Source organism: Microplitis demolitor, chromosome 4, assembly GCF_026212275.2.
Source record: "Microplitis demolitor isolate Queensland-Clemson2020A chromosome 4, iyMicDemo2.1a, whole genome shotgun sequence".
NCBI lineage: Eukaryota > Metazoa > Arthropoda > Insecta > Hymenoptera > Braconidae > Microplitis > Microplitis demolitor.
The window spans coordinates 11,362,839-11,384,922 of record NC_068548.1 but is presented as its reverse complement, the minus strand read 5'-3'; the positions used below and the strand labels follow the sequence as shown (position 1 = coordinate 11,384,922).

General features: G+C 30.0%; 1 protein-coding gene across 1 annotated transcript in view; it reads left to right on the top strand.

Moving 5' to 3' along the window:
• The window catches only part of LOC103578665 (synaptotagmin-7), a 926,763-nt gene that overhangs the window by 734,821 nt on the left and 169,858 nt on the right, over nucleotides 1-22,084 (top strand). Inside the window, exon 7 of the mRNA XM_053738534.1 lies at nucleotides 21,336-21,445. Within this exon, the coding sequence (XP_053594509.1) occupies nucleotides 21,336-21,445 (110 nt within the window). The remainder of the gene's footprint in view (nucleotides 1-21,335; nucleotides 21,446-22,084) is intronic.

Sequence of the window (22,084 nt, the reverse complement as noted above, 5' to 3'; positions counted from 1 at the left end):
CGAACACAAAAAGACACGACTACACGGAAAATAATATGTAGTATCATTTACTATAAGGTTGCAGTAAATGTGTTTGTAGTTAAAAATACTACATAAATGATAAAAGTTACTAAATATGCGACAAATTTTACTAAGTTAATAAGTTGAATTTACTTCTATCTTGCGGTTAATTCTGCTGCACACTGCGGTAACAAATACTCCAGGCGGGAGTTGAGAGTACTACAAAAGGAGCACCTCCCGCTATTCCGCCATTTTTAGGTTAATCTGCTGTGTATATTCAATTATTGAAGCGTCTCATAAATAATCATCTGACTTTTTAGTACCCAAAAATTAGCAATTTTTAATTTTTTTTATTCTGCTTGTTCTTACAGTGCATTTATGATAACAAATGTCGTAAGAAAAAAAATCAAGATTTCGATAGCTTTTTTGCCTTTAAAAGTTGGAAGAAAAATTGGCTGTCATGTTTTTGTATAAAATTTCTATTTTATCTTTTTTGATAATATTGATGTATTTTTTTTAAGTACATAAAACAATGAGCAATTAGAAAAAAATTGATCAATTTGATCAAAAAAAATTAACATGACCCATCATGGGTGGACCCTATTTGTAAATAATTACCATGTTTAGTATATACAAATAACTCAATAAGTGATTTTTAAAAATTTTAGGTTATATACCGTTTATTTTTACGTGACCGCATATCGAGTAAATTGAACTACACTTGGAGTTACAAATACCGCATGCTGTGGCATATCTTACTTTTTTCGATAGTTGACGCTTAACTACAATATTGTAGTAAATCTAACCTTAATTTGGAGTTATCTCATATCATACTACAGCCTGTGGTAAATGGAACTCCAGTTGTTGTTGACATTACTACAATCTATTTTCCGTGTAACAAAATGCAGACGGAAACAATATCCTCAGATACTGATTCGTACAGAAGCGATGTAAGTTCCATTCAGATGGAACAAGCCAGACTACATAAAAAAATAAGACCCAGTCCACCACCGGGTCTGAGTAAGATTAGCTAGAAGGCACTACAAAATATTATAGAGAAAAAGAACCCAGCATTTCCACTTAACGCTATTCAGTTCCAAAATTTTATAGAGAGCACTTATGGCATCGCAGATATTAAGTCAGTTTCTATGCAATAAGCGGCTGACACTAAGACGATAATTGATACGCTGGAAGAAACGTACCCCCAGGTTACTGGAAGGGCTATCAAAAACCGTATCTCACGCATACTCACCAAACTCAGTGAAGGAGATAAGTAACATGGATATTCTACAATGGAATGTCAATGGTTATCACAAAAGAAAACAATTCGTGGATTTAATATTGAATAACTTCAACCCCTGCTGCCTCTGTCTACAAGAATCCAACTTTAAAAATATCTAATGCCCTCAATTAAAAGGATACCAAGCGGTCTTTAAAAACAGACGTCATGCCTACCACGCAAGTGGAGGTGTAGCCACCTTCGTCAAATGCAACTTATACTTTACGAAAATCCCGATCATAATCGACCTAGAAGTTGTGGCCGTACAGATCAACTTCCCTAACACCTCGACAGTATGCAACGTATACCTGCCGAACAGCACGGTTCTAAAAAAGGGCGACTTAGTGAATCTCAGCAACTAGCTTCCCAAACCCTGCTTAATACTTGGTGACTTCAATAGCCACAACGTCCTATGGGGATCGTCATTAACGAACAGCCGAGGGAAAGTAGTTGAAGAGTGGCTGGAAGAGAATGACAATCTGGTCGCTCTCAATAATGGGCAACCTACCCACATTTGTAGTAACAGTGGCTTAATGAGTGCGATCGACCTCACAATAACGTCGGCAGAACTTTCACTTGACTACAAATGGATGGTCATGGAGAACCCATGACAGTGACCATTTCCCAATTCTCACCAAGTACATGACCAACCAGCAAAGAGAGGAACCTAGCTCCCAACCAAAATAGGTGCTGGAAAAAGCCGACTGAAACCGATACCAAGAAAAAATCCTGGAAGGACTAACAAGCCGCCAACCGATGCCTGATAGTAACCACTTACTGCATATGAACGTAACTTCTGATATCAGAAAAACCTACCGATGACACTCCCCCGGTGATAGTTGACTCCAACAACGTCAAGGCAACAACTACACTTGATAAATGTAACATTCTAGCCAGGACGTTCGCCTCAAGTTCATCTTCCAACAGCCAAGTAACTCAAGTTAATCCGGATCTACTTGCAGCCAAGAAACAAGTGATTGCCACTGATCTCCAGCTAATGTCACCAATCAATGACCCGATAACTATGGATGAACTCAAGTATACTATTCTGAGTTCCATGAACTCGTCACCCCAACCCGATGACATCCCGAACGGATTTATTAAAAATCTACAGGAAGCAAGTCTGAAACACCTACTAGAACTCTATAACTACGTCTAGAACTCCTACACCTTTCCAGAGCAATAGCGTGAAGCTTTAGTAGTCCCGATCCCCAACGCTGGTAAGTATCAATCCAAAACGGTCAACTATCGACCCATTTCACTAACCTGTAATATATGCAAAGTCATGGAAAAAATCATCTCTCGTCGCCTTCGTTGGAAGCTGGAAACAGAACAACTAATTTCACCACTTCAAAGTGGGTTCAGGCAGTTCAAATCTACCTATGATCAACTGGGAATCATCAATGAAGAAATTTGTGACGCGTTGACTAACAAGCACCACCTTATTCTTGCTTCGCTAGAACTGGAAAAGGCTTACGAACTAGTGCCAATAAAAGTAGTCTTTGAGACGTGTAGTACCCTCAACCTAGCTGGTAACCTACTAGCATTCATCGAAAGCTTCTTGAACAAGAGGAAAACAAAACTGAGAATTTCCAACACAGTCTCAGACCCAATCGATATAGAAAACGGGCTACCGCAAGGGTCAGTTATTAGTGTAATCCTATTTATCTGTGTGATAAATTCGGCAGTCTCTTGCACCGAAGCACCAGTCAAAGCACTTCTGTTTGCCGATGATGTCACTCTCCTTTGCAAAGGTAAGAATCTGACGACCATCAACAGATTGATGCAAGAATCTCTGAATAAAATCATCAGTTGGTCATAATTAAGGGGCCTCGAATTTTCGGAAAGCAAAGCGACTTACACCATCTTCACCAGAAGTAGAATGCTTACGGAACAAATCCAGCTGACGATTGAAAACATCCCCATTGCTCGCTCAGAATCCATAAAAATCCTAGGAATGTTCTTTGACTCTGACCACTCATGGAAAACTCATATCAATAATCTGACTGCAGAGTGTAATAAAAGGCTTAACATCATCAAAGTCCTACATAGAGGACTCATTCGCTCCAAAATTGATTAAGGCTAAATACTCTTTGACTCGGCTAGCCCTGGCTTACTCGAAAAACTGGGCCAAATTTAAAACGTGCGAATCAGACTTAGCCTGGAAGCTTATAGGACGACACTGACCTTCAGCCTCCTGACAGAATCTCAAGAAATGCCCCTACGCATCAGAAGAAAAGAGCTGGCACTCATATACAAGGCTAAAATTATGCCGATCCCACAAAACTCATTGTCAAACGTCGTGCGCACAGAAGCAGCCAATGACAACCTTCACCTAAGCCATCCCCATCTGGCTAACCCGTTCAGAATCAGAACGGAGTCATACCGGTCTATTCTGAGTGTCTCACAGACCCCAATATACACAACAATGGCACATCCTCTGCCCCCGTGGACCCCGCAACAGATAAAGATCAACCAGGACCTGATCAACTCTCACAGATCATTAACTTCAAGTTCCACTTACAGGCAACTCTTCCTCAAATCGAAGAGCAAATACGATGATTATTAGGGTGGGCCAAAAATCCGCTGTTTTTAAATTTCGTTAAGTAACAGCAAAAATATTGTTTATCAAGTCATAAAGAAATTTTGTGTGAAAGGAAAAAATTTTTGGTCAACATTTCAGGCTCGCCCATTGCAGTCAAAGATAAAAATACTCAAAAAATGTGTATATCAACTCAATTTAATCGGAAATTTTATGCTCTACGAAAAAGTTCCTTACACAAAATTATGTAGGACCCATAGATTCAGAGATAATACTAATTTTATTATTAAAATAGTAGATTTTCGCGATTAGAATAATCTTGTTAGTTTGAAATCTATTTGTTAGTTCTCCATTCTAAAGGAAATTTAATTTTGTATCAGAATGTTTCTTTGTAAAATTTTTTACGAGTGATAATTATTAAAATTATTCCAATTTTCGTTCAAAAAGTGGCATTTTTGACTGTAAATAAATTGTATCTGGGTACAAAATGATTAATACATCAATTATTGTCTACAAAATTTAGTTTTCATCAAAAATAGATATTATAATAAGGCCGTGAACTGGTAGTTTTCTGACAGCGACGATATTTCAATATGAGCTTAAGGTTTGTGGCGGAAAAGTTCAAAATGGGCGTAATTTTAATGTCCGAGGCGTAGTCGACGACGGAAATTTACGCTCATTTTCGAACATTCGCGTCACTAACATTAACGCGAATATCGAAAAAAATTCGTTGTCAAAATCATCACTAAACGGCTAAATGATGTACAATATTTTTTGTTATTATCGTACCAAAAGTTTAACTTTTGAGGGAGAGGAGGCAAATAATGACTTTTTTTTTCTTTCATTTAATCACTAGTAGGTGAATATGAATGTGAATGTAGCAGACTTTAGACAAATTTTAAATAATTGTTATGTCGGGGTTGCAATAAACGCAGGCTTTGAGCCCTGACTATAATATGGCAACAGTGTTAAGGATGCCAAATTATGAGCGAGAACTCGACCTACTTTAAAATCGGACTTTTATAAAATATATTTGGTCCTAGTCTTTCAACCAATAGACCGGGAACAAGAAATTCTAATGAGGGAAGATGTAAATTAAAACATAAATTTAAATTGTAAATGAGTGAATATATTGTTACAAAAATTTCAATTAGATATATAATGGAAAATGAAGAATATTGAAGTCAAGGATGCATTACAAAATTATTCAGATTGGTAATCTAATTCTAACTAATTCTTAACAACAAAACGTTGATTACGTAACGCTAGTATTCCTTTTAAAGCGATTATTTTAGACATTAACGTTTTATTGACTTACTCAGTAATTATGATTATACGTCATTCTCATTTTTCTATTGTTTCCTTCCGGGTGAGTTGATCAAGGACGTTATTCAGGTATCTACCGGCCCAATCTGTGTGATTACTTGCTTGAAATTTATACGGTTTAATAATGGCTACCAGCCTAATTTGTGTTGTAAACTGATTAAAAATCGTAAACTATTGAAAAAATGGCTACCAGCCTATTCTGTATTATAAACTGTTTGGACATCAGGACTACCAAATGAATAAACTGTTAGAATTATAAACTGTTACACGGTAAAAATTATAACTGTTGAGAGTAACTGTTAAACGAATAAACTATTAAACTTATAAAATGTTAAACGAATGGCTACCAGCCGATAATTTAATGAAAGTAGATAACTTGGGTATACGGAAAAAAAAATGGGGAGTCCGGAATTCACGACACAACTAACTATTTTCGGGGCCGTTTGTTCAACCTGCAGGAAAATGGGTGGATACTCAAGTTTTGGTATTTGAGGGAACTTCTCTTTCCACGTTCTTGCACTTCCACACGAAGTTTTCCACTTCCTTACGGAAAACCGCCGTTTCGGGGTCGCACTATCACTCCGACGTTGATTGCCCGTCTCTCTATCTTCTTCAGTTCGTTGCAACTCACCCCGCGCTTTTCATTAATAATAATAATAATAATAATAATAATAATAATAATAATAATAATAATAATAATAATAATAATAATAATAATAATAATAATAATAATAATAATAATAATAATAATAATAATAATAATAATAATAATAATAATAATAATAATAATAATAATAATAATAATAATAATAATAATAATAATAATAATAATAATAATAATAATAATAATAATAATAATAATAATAATAATAATAATAATAATAATAATAATAATAATAATAATAATAATAATAATAATAATAATAATAATAATAATAATAATAATAATAATAATAATAATAATAATAATAATAATAATAATAATAATAATAATAATAATAATAATAATAATAATAATAATAATAATAATAATAATAATAATAATAATAATAATAATAATAATAATAATAATAATAATAATAATAATAATAATAATAATAATAATAATAATAATAATAATAATAATAATAATAATAATAATAATAATAATAATAATAATAATAATAATAATAATAATAATAATAATAATAATAATAATAATAATAATAATAATAATAATAATAATAATAATAATAATAATAATAATAATAATAATAATAATAATAATAATAATAATAATAATAATAATAATAATAATAATAATAATAATAATAATAATAATAATAATAATAATAATAATAATAATAATAATAATAATAATAATAATAATAATAATAATAATAATAATAATAATAATAATAATAATAATAATAATAATAATAATAATAATAATAATAATAATAATAATAATAATAATAATAATAATAATAATAATAATAATAATAATAATAATAATAATAATAATAATAATAATAATAATAATAATAATAATAATAATAATAATAATAATAATAATAATAATAATAATAATAATAATAATAATAATAATAATAATAATAATAATAATAATAATAATAATAATAATAATAATAATAATAATAATAATAATAATAATAATAATAATAATAATAATAATAATAATAATAATAATAATAATAATAATAATAATAATAATAATAATAATAATAAGATGGTGTTATCAATACTCTTGAATACCGTGCTAAAGTGCTCCAGATGCAGCTACCCGACACTTTGTGTAGGGTGTGTAAGCAACATCCTGAGACGCTTATGCATCTGTTGTCAGCATGTCCTGTGCTGGCAAGAAATGCATATGTCCAGCGTCACAATGCTGCTCTGCGAGTACTTTACTACCACCTAAGACATACTCACGGTATCGATAAAACACCAGTGCTGCCTTATCTGCCAGGAGATATTCCGCAAGTTGTTGAGAATGACCGTTGCCGTATTTATTGGAACGTGCCATTCGCAACAACGCGGAAAATCGATCACAATAAACCTGATATTGTGCTCTTTGATAAAACCGCTCGTGACATTTATGTTATCGAGTTCTCAGCACCTGCTGAGTATAACATCACGGTTAAAGAAGAGCACAAACACGAAATATATCAGGATCTCCTGTTTGAAATTGGCAAACTCTACCCAGGCTACCGTGTCAAGCTTGTCGTACTTATTGTTGGCGTCCTAGGAGGGATGAAACAGACTTTTGTGTCTGCATTGGCTAAAATCCCAACTTGTTCTCCGCAAGTTGAGTTTTTGGCATCGCGGATGCAAAAGGCTGTTATTCTCGGATCCCTCCGTCTCCTAAGGCAACGAAACTTGGCCTGCTGCGCATGCTGATCATCTTGTTGATGGAGCATCGCAGCAGTAATGATTTGGCGCTCAGGTGAGGCCCTCGGTAGAGTCGGACTACCGGGGATAACCCCCTGAGCATTTAACTAATAATAATAATAATAATAATAATAATAATAATAATAATAATAATAATAATAATAATAATAATAATAATAATAATAATAATAATAATAATAATAATAATAATAATAATAATAATAATAATAATAATAATAATAATAATAATAATAATAATAATAATAATAATAATAATAATAATAATAATAATAATAATAATAATAATAATAATAATAATAATAATAATAATAATAATAATAATAATAATAATAATAATAATAATAATAATAATAATAATAATAATAATAATAATAATAATAATAATAATAATAATAATAATAATAATAATAATAATAATAATAATAATAATAATAATAATAATAATAATAATAATAATAATAATAATAATAATAATAATAATAATAATAATAATAATAATAATAATAATAATAATAATAATAATAATAATAATAATAATAATAATAATAATAATAATAATAATAATAATAATAATAATAATAATAATAATAATAATAATAATAATAATAATAATAATAATAATAATAATAATAATAATAATAATAATAATAATAATAATAATAATAATAATAATAATAATAATAATAATAATAATAATAATAATAATAATAATAATAATAATAATAATAATAATAATAATAATAATAATAATAATAATAATAATAATAATAATAATAATAATAATAATAATAATAATAATAATAATAATAATAATAATAATAATAATAATAATAATAATAATAATAATAATAATAATAATAATAATAATAATAATAATAATAATAATAATAATAATAATAATAATAATAATAATAATAATAATAATAATAATAATAATAATAATAATAATAATAATAATAATAATAATAATAATAATAATAATAATAATAATAATAATAATAATAATAATAATAATAATAATAATAATAATAATAATAATAATAATAATAATAATAATAATAATAATAATAATAATAATAATAATAATAATAATAATAATAATAATAATAATAATAATAATAATAATAATAATAATAATAATAATAATAATAATAATAATAATAATAATAATAATAATAATAATAATAATAATAATAATAATAATAATAATAATAATAATAATAATAATAATAATAATAATAATAATAATAATAATAATAATAATAATAATAATAATAATAATAATAATAATAATAATAATAATAATAATAATAATAATAATAATAATAATAATAATAATAATAATAATAATAATAATAATAATAATAATAATAATAATAATAATAATAATAATAATAATAATAATAATAATAATAATAATAATAATAATAATAATAATAATAATAATAATAATAATAATAATAATAATAATAATAATAATAATAATAATAATAATAATAATAATAATAATAATAATAATAATAATAATAATAATAATAATAATAATAATAATAATAATAATAATAATAATAATAATAATAATAATAATAATAATAATAATAATAATAATAATAATAATAATAATAATAATAATAATAATAATAATAATAATAATAATAATAATAATAATAATAATAATAATAATAATAATAATAATAATAATAATAATAATAATAATAATAATAATAATAATAATAATAATAATAATAATAATAATAATAATAATAATAATAATAATAATAATAATAATAATAATAATAATAATAATAATAATAATAATAATAATAATAATAATAATAATAATAATAATAATAATAATAATAATAATAATAATAATAATAATAATAATAATAATAATAATAATAATAATAATAATAATAATAATAATAATAATAATAATAATAATAATAATAATAATAATAATAATAATAATAATAATAATAATAATAATAATAATAATAATAATAATAATAATAATAATAATAATAATAATAATAATAATAATAATAATAATAATAATAATAATAATAATAATAATAATAATAATAATAATAATAATAATAATAATAATAATAATAATAATAATAATAATAATAATAATAATAATAATAATAATAATAATAATAATAATAATAATAATAATAATAATAATAATAATAATAATAATAATAATAATAATAATAATAATAATAATAATAATAATAATAATAATAATAATAATAATAATAATAATAATAATAATAATAATAATAATAATAATAATAATAATAATAATAATAATAATAATAATAATAATAATAATAATAATAATAATAATAATAATAATAATAATAATAATAATAATAATAATAATAATAATAATAATAATAATAATAATAATAATAATAATAATAATAATAATAATAATAATAATAATAATAATAATAATAATAATAATAATAATAATAATAATAATAATAATAATAATAATAATAATAATAATAATAATAATAATAATAATAATAATAATAATAATAATAATAATAATGAAGGAAGTAATTCGACTCCATATGACTTACATTATTGTTGAATGAAATTGTCATCCTTTTTTTATTCATTCTCATCTTTTGTTTATTAAAATTCTAATATTTTAATGTTTTATTTCATTTGATTTATCATATTTTAATATTCTTTTAGTTTGGTTTTTATTTGATTAATAAACTATTATCTTTTATCACTTTATTAAATTTACTTTAAGTTTAAATGTTTTATCTAAACCATTATATTTTATTATTCTATTGTTATGAGTTGAATATTTATTTGATTTTAAGTTTTAAATATCTTATTTAAACTATTATATTTTATGATTTCATCGTTTTCAAGCTCAATATTAAATTCGATTTTCAGTTTTAAATATCTTATTCAAACTATTATATTTTCCTATTATATTACTTTTAAATAATGTACTAAGATAAAATTATTTTTAAATAGTGGTAGTAAAAATCATTCAGTTCTTTTCTTTCTTTCCTCTTTTTTTTCCAGGTATACAGTTTTATTCTGTTATATCCTTACTTCGGTATTTTGTTCCGGACGATATTTAAAATTGATATATTTCATTGTCGAAAAAAAAAAAAAAAAAAAAAGTCTTTTGCTTTCATTTATTCAAACATTCCTTTGTCTAGACACCATAATTTACTTTTAAGTATTTTTCAATTTAGAAACATATTCAAAACTCATTACAGTAGTACTATTTGCTTTAACTTATTGAGAGTGCAGTGGCCATAAGGAAGTTGCGTTAGTTGCCAGTCTGACCTTGGTGAGGATTAGAAATCTTTCTCATTTGGTAAAATATTTGGACATGATTTGCGTGTCTAGATAAATTTTCATCTACTAAAATAAAGATAAAAAACAATATAATAAAAAAAAAATATGGAAGAAATGAACATGAAAAATGATTCGGACGTAACATTATTAGTAAATAGAGTAAATAATTAATAAATTCAAATTTTGAAAAATGCGTTTAAAAGAAATTTAAATGTTTATACGTGTATTTATTATAAATATTATTTTTTAAAATATTTACTCTATTTTTTTATAATTTTGAATTTGTCTGATGTCTGCTACATTCACACTCATAGGTGAATATAGATGCCTCTTAAACAAATAGTTGACTAATTTGTATTACTTGCATTAAAAATATACGCTGATAATTTACTCGTATCGTATATTTATGGTTAATAAAATGGCGGGGTTAATATTTTATTAACATTAGGTCCGCTTTGTAATAAACTGCTATCAGAGAAATAATTAGCGCCACTCAATAGTAGCTAAGTTTAAACTTTACTCAAATTCATTGGTCGGTGCACTAAAATGCGACTTCTCTTTTTACGATCTCTCTCAATTTCGTCTCGGTGTACTCGAAAAGTTAGTAAAAAGAAGGAGGGGGTAAAACTCGACGGCCTGGACCGTGAAAACAAGACGGTATAGTAGAGCCTCTAAAAAAGAGTCCCTTTACGGACGTCACCCAGCGCTCAAAAGTTGAACCTTTAAAGCAAATATAACAAAAAAATTCTTATATTGAATCTCGTGCCTTTAATATTTTTCGTAATAATTACAGATTTCCGATAAAATCAGGTTTCTAATTATAATCTTCCGCTCATTTTTTCTTTTTAATTCACTTTTTTACTACTTCCTATCCTGAATTGTTAAGTTCTCTTGCGAATTTCAATGAAAAAATATTATGCATTTGACTATAATTAGAAAACTGATTTGTGCTATCTTACTGATTTTAATATAGTGGAAACCAAAAACATGCAAACCTTCTCAATAAGACAATTTATAGATAAATTGAGTAAAATATAAATAGCCCGAACTGGGAATCGAACCCAGACCATGTCCGTAACGCGCCGAGTGCTCTACCAGTTGAGCTATCCGGCACTATACTATATTCCGTTCAATTTCATCTATAACTTATTGAGCCACACCGTCTATCGTACGGTATTACACCAATTTAATATAGTGGAAACCTAAAACATGCAAACCTTCTCAATAAGACAATTTATAGATAAATTGAGAAAAATATGGATAGCCTGAACTGGGAATCGAACCCAGACCATGTCGGTATCGCGCCGAGTGCTCTACCAGTTGAGCTATCCGGCACTATACCGGGAATATAGTGATAATTTGAACATATTTGGTTTATCATCAGTATTTACAATGGGCTTGTCCGAATTATTGTTCGATACAGGAGCCCTGGTAACGTGATTGGTGTCTACCAGGGCGCTCACGCTTTTTTTGGAGTAGGAGGACGGGGACGAAGAGGCAATCCTGCCTTGATACGTAACTCATCCGTTACGGGCCCACAACAAACCTCAGCGACATGACCAATTTCTCCACAACGACCGCAGACAGGAGCTTCCGTTGCATTATTATTCGATACCGGAGTTGAATTGACTTTTACCGGTGACGCATTGACAGTATTTTGATCTAACTTTTCTAAAATAGTTTTCATTAAAGACTCAAAATTATTTAATAGAGTAGAAGACTCAGAAGTCGGGTTTTCAGTTTGTGAATCGGGGTTCTGTGACTGTTGAAAATTATCAGAAATTTTATTTTTATTAAAATTATTATTTTTATTAAAATTATTATTTCTGTTGAAATTATTGTTTTTATTAAAATTGTTGTTTCTATTAAAATTGTTACTTTCATTAAGATTATTGTTTCTATTAAAATTATTATTAGACAAACTATTATTAGATGACGGGATAGATAACTGTAAAGTTTCCATACTGTTTAGTGGATTTATTTCTAAAGCCTTGATCGAATTTAATTGACTACGAGTTCTGATACTACTATTACTTTCTTTGTGGGTTTTGAAATGAGGGCTCAGTGCATCAGCCGTTGACTGCCAAGCACTGACCTGTGTATATAATTCTGCATACGTCATAATTTTCGTATCCGCGAACTTTTGTAAGAAATAAGAATTAAATCAGGAAATTATAAATGCAACTCCTATCTCCTCATTGCGTTGTTTGGCCGAATAGATCTCCTGCAGCACTGCCTCGTCTGTTTGCTGAATCTGCCAAATTTGAAAATAATCCTTGAAGGTAGACCAGCTGTGGAACAAACCCTCGTTCTGGTAATACCACTCGAGTACATCGCCGTTGAGTGTGTTGGTTACAACTGCCTGAAAGTTGTCGAGAGAAATTTCGTTGCTGACCATCCGCTGTTCAATTATTTTCAGATATTTTTTCGCGTTAATTGGAGACGATCGATCATGAGACGGAAACGAAACATTCCAAGATTTGACAAGACGAGTAATATCATACAATCGCATCGAATTGAACCCATTCAGATTTGAACTTCCCGCTGGAATGGTATACGTATTATACCAGGCTGACGGCTGTGTATTTGGATATGCTTGTACCAATGGAGCTTGTGCGTGTATATTCGTAGATGTGGGTACCTTATTATTGCTAGGTGGCTGTGTGTAAATGTATGAGAGTGTCGGCTGGACATTCATATGCACTGGTAACGTGTGACTTAGTGGTGGGACCGTCGGGTGCGCGTAAGAATCACGCGCAGGCAAGCCAGGTATGGCGAACTGCTGTCCGTTCGCTTGCGTTGCCGAAATGGGTGCATGTGGATGTGGGATGACTGGGCGAGTAGAGAGGGGATTTGCTGCTTGTGACGTCACAGTGGCAGCAGGGAATAACTCTCTCGGCATCCACATGCTTGATGCGTCTGGTCGAAAAGTTGGGGATGGCAATTGAGCACCTCGGGGTCGCAAGACCGTGCTCGATATACGAAGCAAATGCTGACGTTCTGCCTTCAAAGCTTCAATTTCTGTCTGTAGACGTGAAACTAGATTTTGCAATACGGCAACGGAGGTCGTATTTTGAGACTCTGAAATTGGTGCAATCCCACTAACGTTGTGGTAGTGGACGTTAACGTTACCGACCGAACTAGTAGTACAAACATTGTTATTATTATTTATCGATTCCTTTTGGGTATAAATAGTACTGTTATGTATTTCATCGTTCTGCATAAGATCAACAAGATCCTCCATTGCGCTCGATGTGGCAGGAAAATGAATAATATTGTCAGGGTTAGTAGCCGAGGTAACTGGGAGCGATACTTGCGAAATCGGCGTTCTAGGTAGCGTCATTTCTGCGGGAAACTGTCTCAGTAAATTCTTTTCAAAATAATAATTTATAAAATTTTATTATTGATTATTTTTACTTAATCCGAACTAATAATAATCTCGTAGGATTATCAATAGATTTATTTAATCAAGAATTATTGTAGTATGAATCTTTCTAGAACTGTAAAGATTATTTATTTATAAATTAATAGTTTATTTGAGTTATTGAGATTCTTGATGACTAATAAATTTTGTTTATTACTTTAATGATTTATTTTGGTTATTGAAATTTTCAATGATTCATAAAAATTCTTATTTATTACTGCAAAGGTTCTATTGATTATCTACTCAAGTGCTTAGTTTATTTGAAGACAATTTTGTCGACCAAAAGATATTTTATTTTAAACCGGAAACGAATATAGTAATCTTTTGTGTTGTACAGAAAGTAATAAATTTCTTTACTTAGAAAATATTCGAGCCAAAGTTTTATTTTAATATTTTGAGTATTTATTTTTATTATTTACTTCGAGTTGTCTTTGTGTGTAAGCAAAGAATCATAAACTGTAAGAAAGTAAACACTAACGTCTCGGGTTACGACGCGTGTAGCTAGTATACGCTCAAGGTCAAAATGTAACGAAATACTTAGAGGAACGAAACCGGTACACAATATTAGAATGATAAATAATTTTAAAATAAATAATTTATAATAAATTGATTATAATTAGAATAAATAAAATGAAGAAGCAATTAAATATTTTATAAAATTCAGATGCAGATGATAAGTAAAAAATGGAATGAGACGATGAATGTAGAGAATTAAAAATTCTTTACTGGTAAGGAATTTTTGAAATTATCACGGAAAAGTTTTATGAGAATTTTTTCAGTGAAGCCGTGAGAAAAATTAATAAAAATTTTTATTGCCCCTTTGAACAACTGCAAAGTCCCTAGTCGAGCGCCAGTTGAGACAAACCACTTTTCGTTTTCGCGATTTTAACCAGCAGCCACCAGAATTCGCGGGTTGAACCCTGGCTTAGGCTGGCCTCTAACAAATTTTTATTTTACTTGGATAGAGCCGTGGGCTGGGGTTCTTGCCAAGCAAAGACCCGCACTTATTCAGACACGGCAACGTATGTAAAATTTACCAACTTACCTCACGGATTATTATTTATCAATAGATTTCTTATAATGAATAGACTTATTAGTTTGTACTCAATAATATTCTTAATAGACGATTTAATAATTCTTACCAATAAAATAGGAAAATAAATAATATGAGTGAAGAATAGAGTGAAATGAAATAATTAGAAAGATGCAAGTTTATTGCCAATTATAATAAAATTCATTTGCTTACAATAATTGCGTCGCAATATTTACAATATATAGAACATTCATCGTAGATTCCGGATACAATTGTCCTCTACGTGGAATGGCGCAGTTGTACACAGAATTTATTATTTAATATTATAATCTTTAGTATCGCGAGTGAATCGCCAGTGATATATGATTAATAATTTTATTAACACTTGATTTAAACTAGTTGTAACAATTTATAAAAAGTAAGGGAATAATATCGCAAGTGAGATTGCCAGAGTAATAATAGAAATAATAAATATCGCAAATTGATAGCTAAGGTACGTCTAAGTACTAAGTGATCCAGGATCGAAGTGATTGACCGATAATTGAGGGTCTGGGACTCGCCTCTGACTCTGTTCCCACTTCACCCTTACGGACATGCGTCGACGTGAAAATTAAGTCATGTGACCATGGCACTATGACGTAGTAAATTTGGGCGGCAACAAGACGGAGAAAATTGGAAACTGCAAGGCTGAGGACGACGAAGACAATTGACATTGTCTCAATATAAAATATCAAATTGAATAACAAAGAACAGACGTCAGTCTCAAAGTATGGGCGTGTCAATGCAGACATGGTTTTCAACTGCGACCAGGTACCACCGCGTTGATAGTGAGGCCGTCTAACAAGACTCATAAGCAGGATTTCCTTAGGATGAGGCAACTTTGAAGATATTCATGAAGGGTTTTGAGATTGGATTTTTCAGAAGCTCTCAACATTTTTCCCAGGATTACGTAGTCAGAGCCACTTGCCATTTCATTTTTCCAGTAGATGCTTCTAAGATTTGCGTAGAATAGACACTGTACCAGGAAGTGGAAGACAGATTCGTAACTTCCCGAGCGGCAGAAAACGCAGAATTTGAGCGGCGAAAGTAGTATTGTTTCGCTACCAATGGAGATTATGCTGGAGTAGTTGGAGGCTTATCTTGCCTGTATAATTGGCTTAATCAATCGCTGGGGTATTCTAGTGAACAGCTCAGGCATAATTCCAAATAACGGTGATCCCCAAGTTTCAAAACTTTTATGACCCAGTTAATAGAAGATTGCAGCAAAGTAACCGTTGAGTCCTCGATATTCAGCTCGATTCTGATGGCATAGCCTGGAGTACACTTGGAGAGAGACAGTAATTTTTTGAAGAAGTGAAGATGAGCGGGTTTCAGCATCTTAGTGTAATCTGATCTGACGCACCATAAGTGGGCCTGGTAAAGTAACGTGCTACGAACCAGACTGTTGTAAAGCTTGATTTTCCCACTCCAGGAATCAGCTTTTAGCTTGGCTAGTGTAGTAAGAGCAGTATCCCTAGCGACTTTGCTGCAGCTGACGGCTTGACACACGGTGCCTTACGGCACTAGAAGTGAATAGCACCCCCAGATATGTGTAAGTTTTAACCATCTCAATGATCTTATCATTGAATTTGAATACAGTGCATTTTTTCCGGCATTTTCCGCTTGCGCTGACTCTCAGTACCTTGATCTTGGAGGTATTGACTAGAAAATCATTTAAACTACAGTACTCTTCCAATAATCTCAGACTTTTTTGCATGTGTCCAGCAGAACGTAGAAGCATCGCGATATCGTCAACATACAGTAGAAAAAGCACAGATTTATTATTACTTAGACTGATACCTTCTAAGTCATGCTCCTCACCGAAGAAGACGAGGTCTGATAAGTATGGGACAAAAAGTAGTGGGCTCAGCTGTTCGCCCTGCAATACACGTTGCTTGACTTCGATTTCACCAGGAAAATGACCATCAACTCTGACTTTCATATGAGCTCTGTCATATAGAGCTTTCAGAATTCTGATGATCTTTGAGCTGATCCCCATTCTTGCCAGCTTTCTCCAGAGCTTGTGGTGAGGCACAGAGTCAAAAGCTCTTTTAAAGTCGATGAAGAGAATGTAAATTGATGCCCTGTCGAAGCGTAGTTGAAATTGGAGAAGAGAAAGTAAGGTGAAGATGTTATCGGCACAACTTTTCTCTGGCTGAAGACCCGTCTACTCATCAGGAATGAGATTGGAGTCCTCAGCCCATCTTTGAACCCTGTTACAAATTATTTGCGTGAAGATCTTGACGATGCAGTTGACGAGTGCAATGCTGCGATAATTTTCATATACCCCAGGATCACCTTTCTTGAAAAGCATAGTGGTAATTATTCAGGCTTAGTCAACTGATTTGCATTCTGTAGACATGATTTTGTTGGAAAGGGTAAGAGTGATTAGAAGCCAGTTGTGAGGCAGATTCTTCAGAAATTCATTGCTTATGCCGTCTGCACCAGCTGTTTTGTTAGGCTTACATTTCTTTAAACTATCCTGAAGCTCTTTCAATGTGATCTCCGCATCCAGAATTATATGTGAATGAGTAGAAAAGTCAAGGCTTGTTTGAATCCGTTTCGGGTAGACCTTCTGGAATAAAGCCTCCTAGTCTTTTACAGATATTTTTGACGGAGTGTATGTACGCCTGCGAGCGGTTCTTATCAGTTTCCAAAACTCCTTGGAGCCACAGATATTGGCAAATTGAGACTGAATAATCTTGCCGTATTCCGCTTTCTTCTCTTTTAAAAATTTGTGATGCACCTTCTTTTGTTCACAGTAGATAGTCGACATCCCGCTATTGTTCCCCGCACGTTAGGCCGCGAATAATAATATTATTCCTGCGCATTAGTTTTTCTACGGCATTTATGCATGCAGCCACCATAAATTTCTCCAATTCGCGAGCAGTAGTCTTGTTCCCATCAGCTGGCAGTGTAATTGACTCTAGATCTGCAATTCTCAGTTAAACCGTCTCTAGTTCCACTCTAATGGCGACATTATCTGCGATAAGTTCACCTCTTAGCTTGGCGATGTCTTCGCTGCAAGCTTTGCTGAAAGCCGTTATTTTTATCTTATATTCTGGAAAAATAAGTGGAATAGTAGGAGTGGTCCTCTGCTCTCCACTTTTGCATTTGCATAAAAAAATCTTAAATTGTTGAGGGCTGGGAGTCAGCGGGCAGCTGTGCGACATTTCCTGTTTTGACACTGCTCATGGAGGTTTTATCCATCTTCGAATTTTTATAACGGTTCTCCGACTATGACTCAAAATTAAGGGACTGAATGACTTGTGTTCATCATTCTGGACGTAATATCAGGTCATGTGACAAATTTTAATATTTTATTTTAGTTAATAATTTCGGGTCCGAGGTCATTAGAGAGGATAACACGTGAGTGATACGCATCCCTTAGAAAACCGACGCGAAAATAGTCAGAAAAGACCAGGCTATTGTGAAGGTAGGACGTGTTGTTGTCCGCAATTTTAAGTAAAATTGTTTTGGCCCAGTTGCCGTTATAAATTAATTAAATATTAACGAAAGTTACTTTGGTTAATTAGTATTTTGTTATTTCAAGTGAGAGTATAGTTTAAGCATATACTATTATTGTTGAGAATCTTCAGAAGTAAATTAATATCAACGCTGGTAAGTCATTTGAATTATCATTTGTTGCATCGGCTATCGATAGATCCTCAGGAGAGTTGATCACGATACTTGATTGATTAATAATTAAACCTGAGTTATTTTGTAACAATAAGTTGAATATATTCGGGGTAGGTCCCAGATTTTGATGCATACGTACGTAGATGCGTCGAATAAATTGCTTAGCAGATTAAACAAGAATAGCGTACTTGGTCGCTTCTATTACAATACCAATTAAAATATACGTTCTCTGGGTAAAATTTATTTCATAATTTAATGGTATCCAACCCAGTGTTGCCAAACGTATTTTAAGTTCCTGTGTCTATCTCTCCCCAGAGTAAATAATATAAAATAAAGAAAAAGATTAGTGTAATTTTGTTTGTATAAATTTTATATTGAGTTTGAAGAGTTAATTCGTAATTTGTAATTTAAGTTCTCTAGTGCATAATAGTAGTTTATCTATCGAGTGCGATCGTGTTTAAGACGCGAATGTGAAGATTGGTACCCGAACCGAAGGCGAGGGTACCAACACGCGAGCGTCATAGACTCGATTGTACTAGATAAAAACATTAGTTTTTGTGACAGATATTTGAAATTTCCTACATTTAGTGCCTATAAATTTCAGGTTATAAATCCGCGTTTATTTATTTGGTAATATTGTTTTGAGTGTTGGTTGAAAATTAGAGCGAAGTCAATAAGTGGACGAATCAAAACGACGTCACTATTAGAACGATTACGTATCTTTTTTGCCAGCTATATCTTATCTAATATTTTTAGCTGCTGGCTATAGGCGCTACATGTCGTAGATTTAAAATGTCTGTTACAAAAAATGATTTAATTCAATTACTATTATTACTTGGCTATAATGAGCATATTTTAGTTTGATGGAATTTATCAAAGAGAATTAGTGTATAGTAAATGTCATTTGGTACTGTAATATCTATTGGATTTATCTTTATAAGTATATTTGAATTAAATAATATAGAAAAAGAAATCCAGTAATAGCCAACATGTGTTTATTTATTTCTTGGATATATTCCAGTAATGACTATTCCTTATTATTTTTATTTATTATATTTATTTGGTTGTCTTTCCCCTTGGTGCATACACTCTCACTCAAAATTTTGACCAGTGATCTCTCCCCTGATTTGTTATAATTTTTGTCCGTTTTGTAAAAACAGACTGGCGCCCTCGTGTACTCACCCAGCCTGAGGAGCTGGTTCAGGCACACGTTTATTTTATTCACTATTTTGAGTCATATTTATCATTATTACTTATAATTTTAATTACACGTGGGTGACCACATACGGTTTCGGGCTTTATTTGCGTCTCCGTCGCGAATAACTTTACGGTTTTCGTTATATATATAATAAAAATAATAAGGAATAATTATTATAAACATATATTCAGAAAATAATTCAACAAATGCTGGCTATCACTCGTTGAGTTAAGTTTAAAGGTAGCAAAATCTTCGTAAATTCCGTTATGATGAAAAATACAATAGTTAGATTTCTACGAGATCTACTATGAATGGTTAAATTAATGACCTATTTAGTGAAAATAAAAGGCAATCGAGTGAGCTTTTAGATAGAACTTACAAAGATAAGCTACTTTTCTTCGTTTAACAGTGGCATCCAGTAAAGTCGATAATCAAATGTTTTTTGAAAATTCTCCAAAATTTCATTTAACCACAACTTCTAAACTTATTGTCCAAATTAGCTCATCTTTAAACTATTCCAAGGTAATTACCTATAGAATATGTATACTAAGTTTCATTGAGATCGGTGTAGAATTCTAAACGCAATCGTTGAAGAACGGTGTGCTACATCGAATTGTGGACGCTATCGTTGAAGAAATGCGCGTTATATATATAAATACATACATAAACTTTTGAACCACATTCATTTCCTGACTAAGCTTGTCAATCTGAGTTTGAAGGTAGCAAAATTTTTTGAAAATTCCGCCATGAAGGCAAATACAATATTTAGATTTCTATGAAATCTACTAAAAAATGAGAATAAAAAATACAACGATTTACTTATATAAGGAATCAAAATTAAAACAAAACAGATGAACTCGATTAAAATGTTGAGTCATTAATCAAATGTATAGCACTATCATAACGAAAGTACAACAACATCAAACATATGCTGATTTTCACTAATCGTATCCATTCATGCCTGCTTGTTTCAGTATTTGCCTAGAAAAGATCAGAAAAATTTTACTTTGACTCATACATTCCTTTCTTTTGTTGACAATGAATATTTTATATTACTATATATAATATGATATCAATATTAACATTGAATTAAATTGTGTGCAGGTTTCCCAATCCAAAAATTGCAAAGCCGTGTGCTTCATCTTCATGTTTTCGACTATGATAGATTTTCAAGGGACGATTCCATCGGTGAAATGTTTTTACCTCTCTGCCAGGTAAAATTAATTTTTTAATTTATATTTACATATATTTCATGACATGTTCTGTGTAGCATGCTGTTTGCTATAATAAATCTGTGATGATTAAAATCCTGATGAGAAATTTCCAAATCACTACAGAAAGTTTTTCATATTATGACATTAGAAAATTATCAGTGACTAAATTATATTTTTTTCAGAAATATTTTATCCAATACTACATATAGAAGATGCAATACATAGAAAAAAAGTGTTGTCTTTTTTTGCTAAGACTATTACTTAAAGAGTTCGGTGATCACGCAAACTGCTTGTGATTGTGAAAGCAGCATTTTCTATACTTACTGTTAGCAATGCTGATGCTTTGTTTATTTAGAAATCCTCGCTATGATAATATTTCTAATTTTATAACGCACTTCGATGCGTCCATAATAGTGACATGAGGCATAACCACTAAAAAAGTAACTTATAAGCACATAAGACGACTGCCATTCCCGAGAAAACCATAATTTTACAACAGCAATACTACTTCTCAGCTAAAATACGGCTTGGTATATTGAAGTTCAGGTAGCTGATTTGAAAATTAGTAATAATTTGATCAACAATACTTTTGAATAGGACTTACCACATTCTAACATATAAATTGTCACGTAACGATTT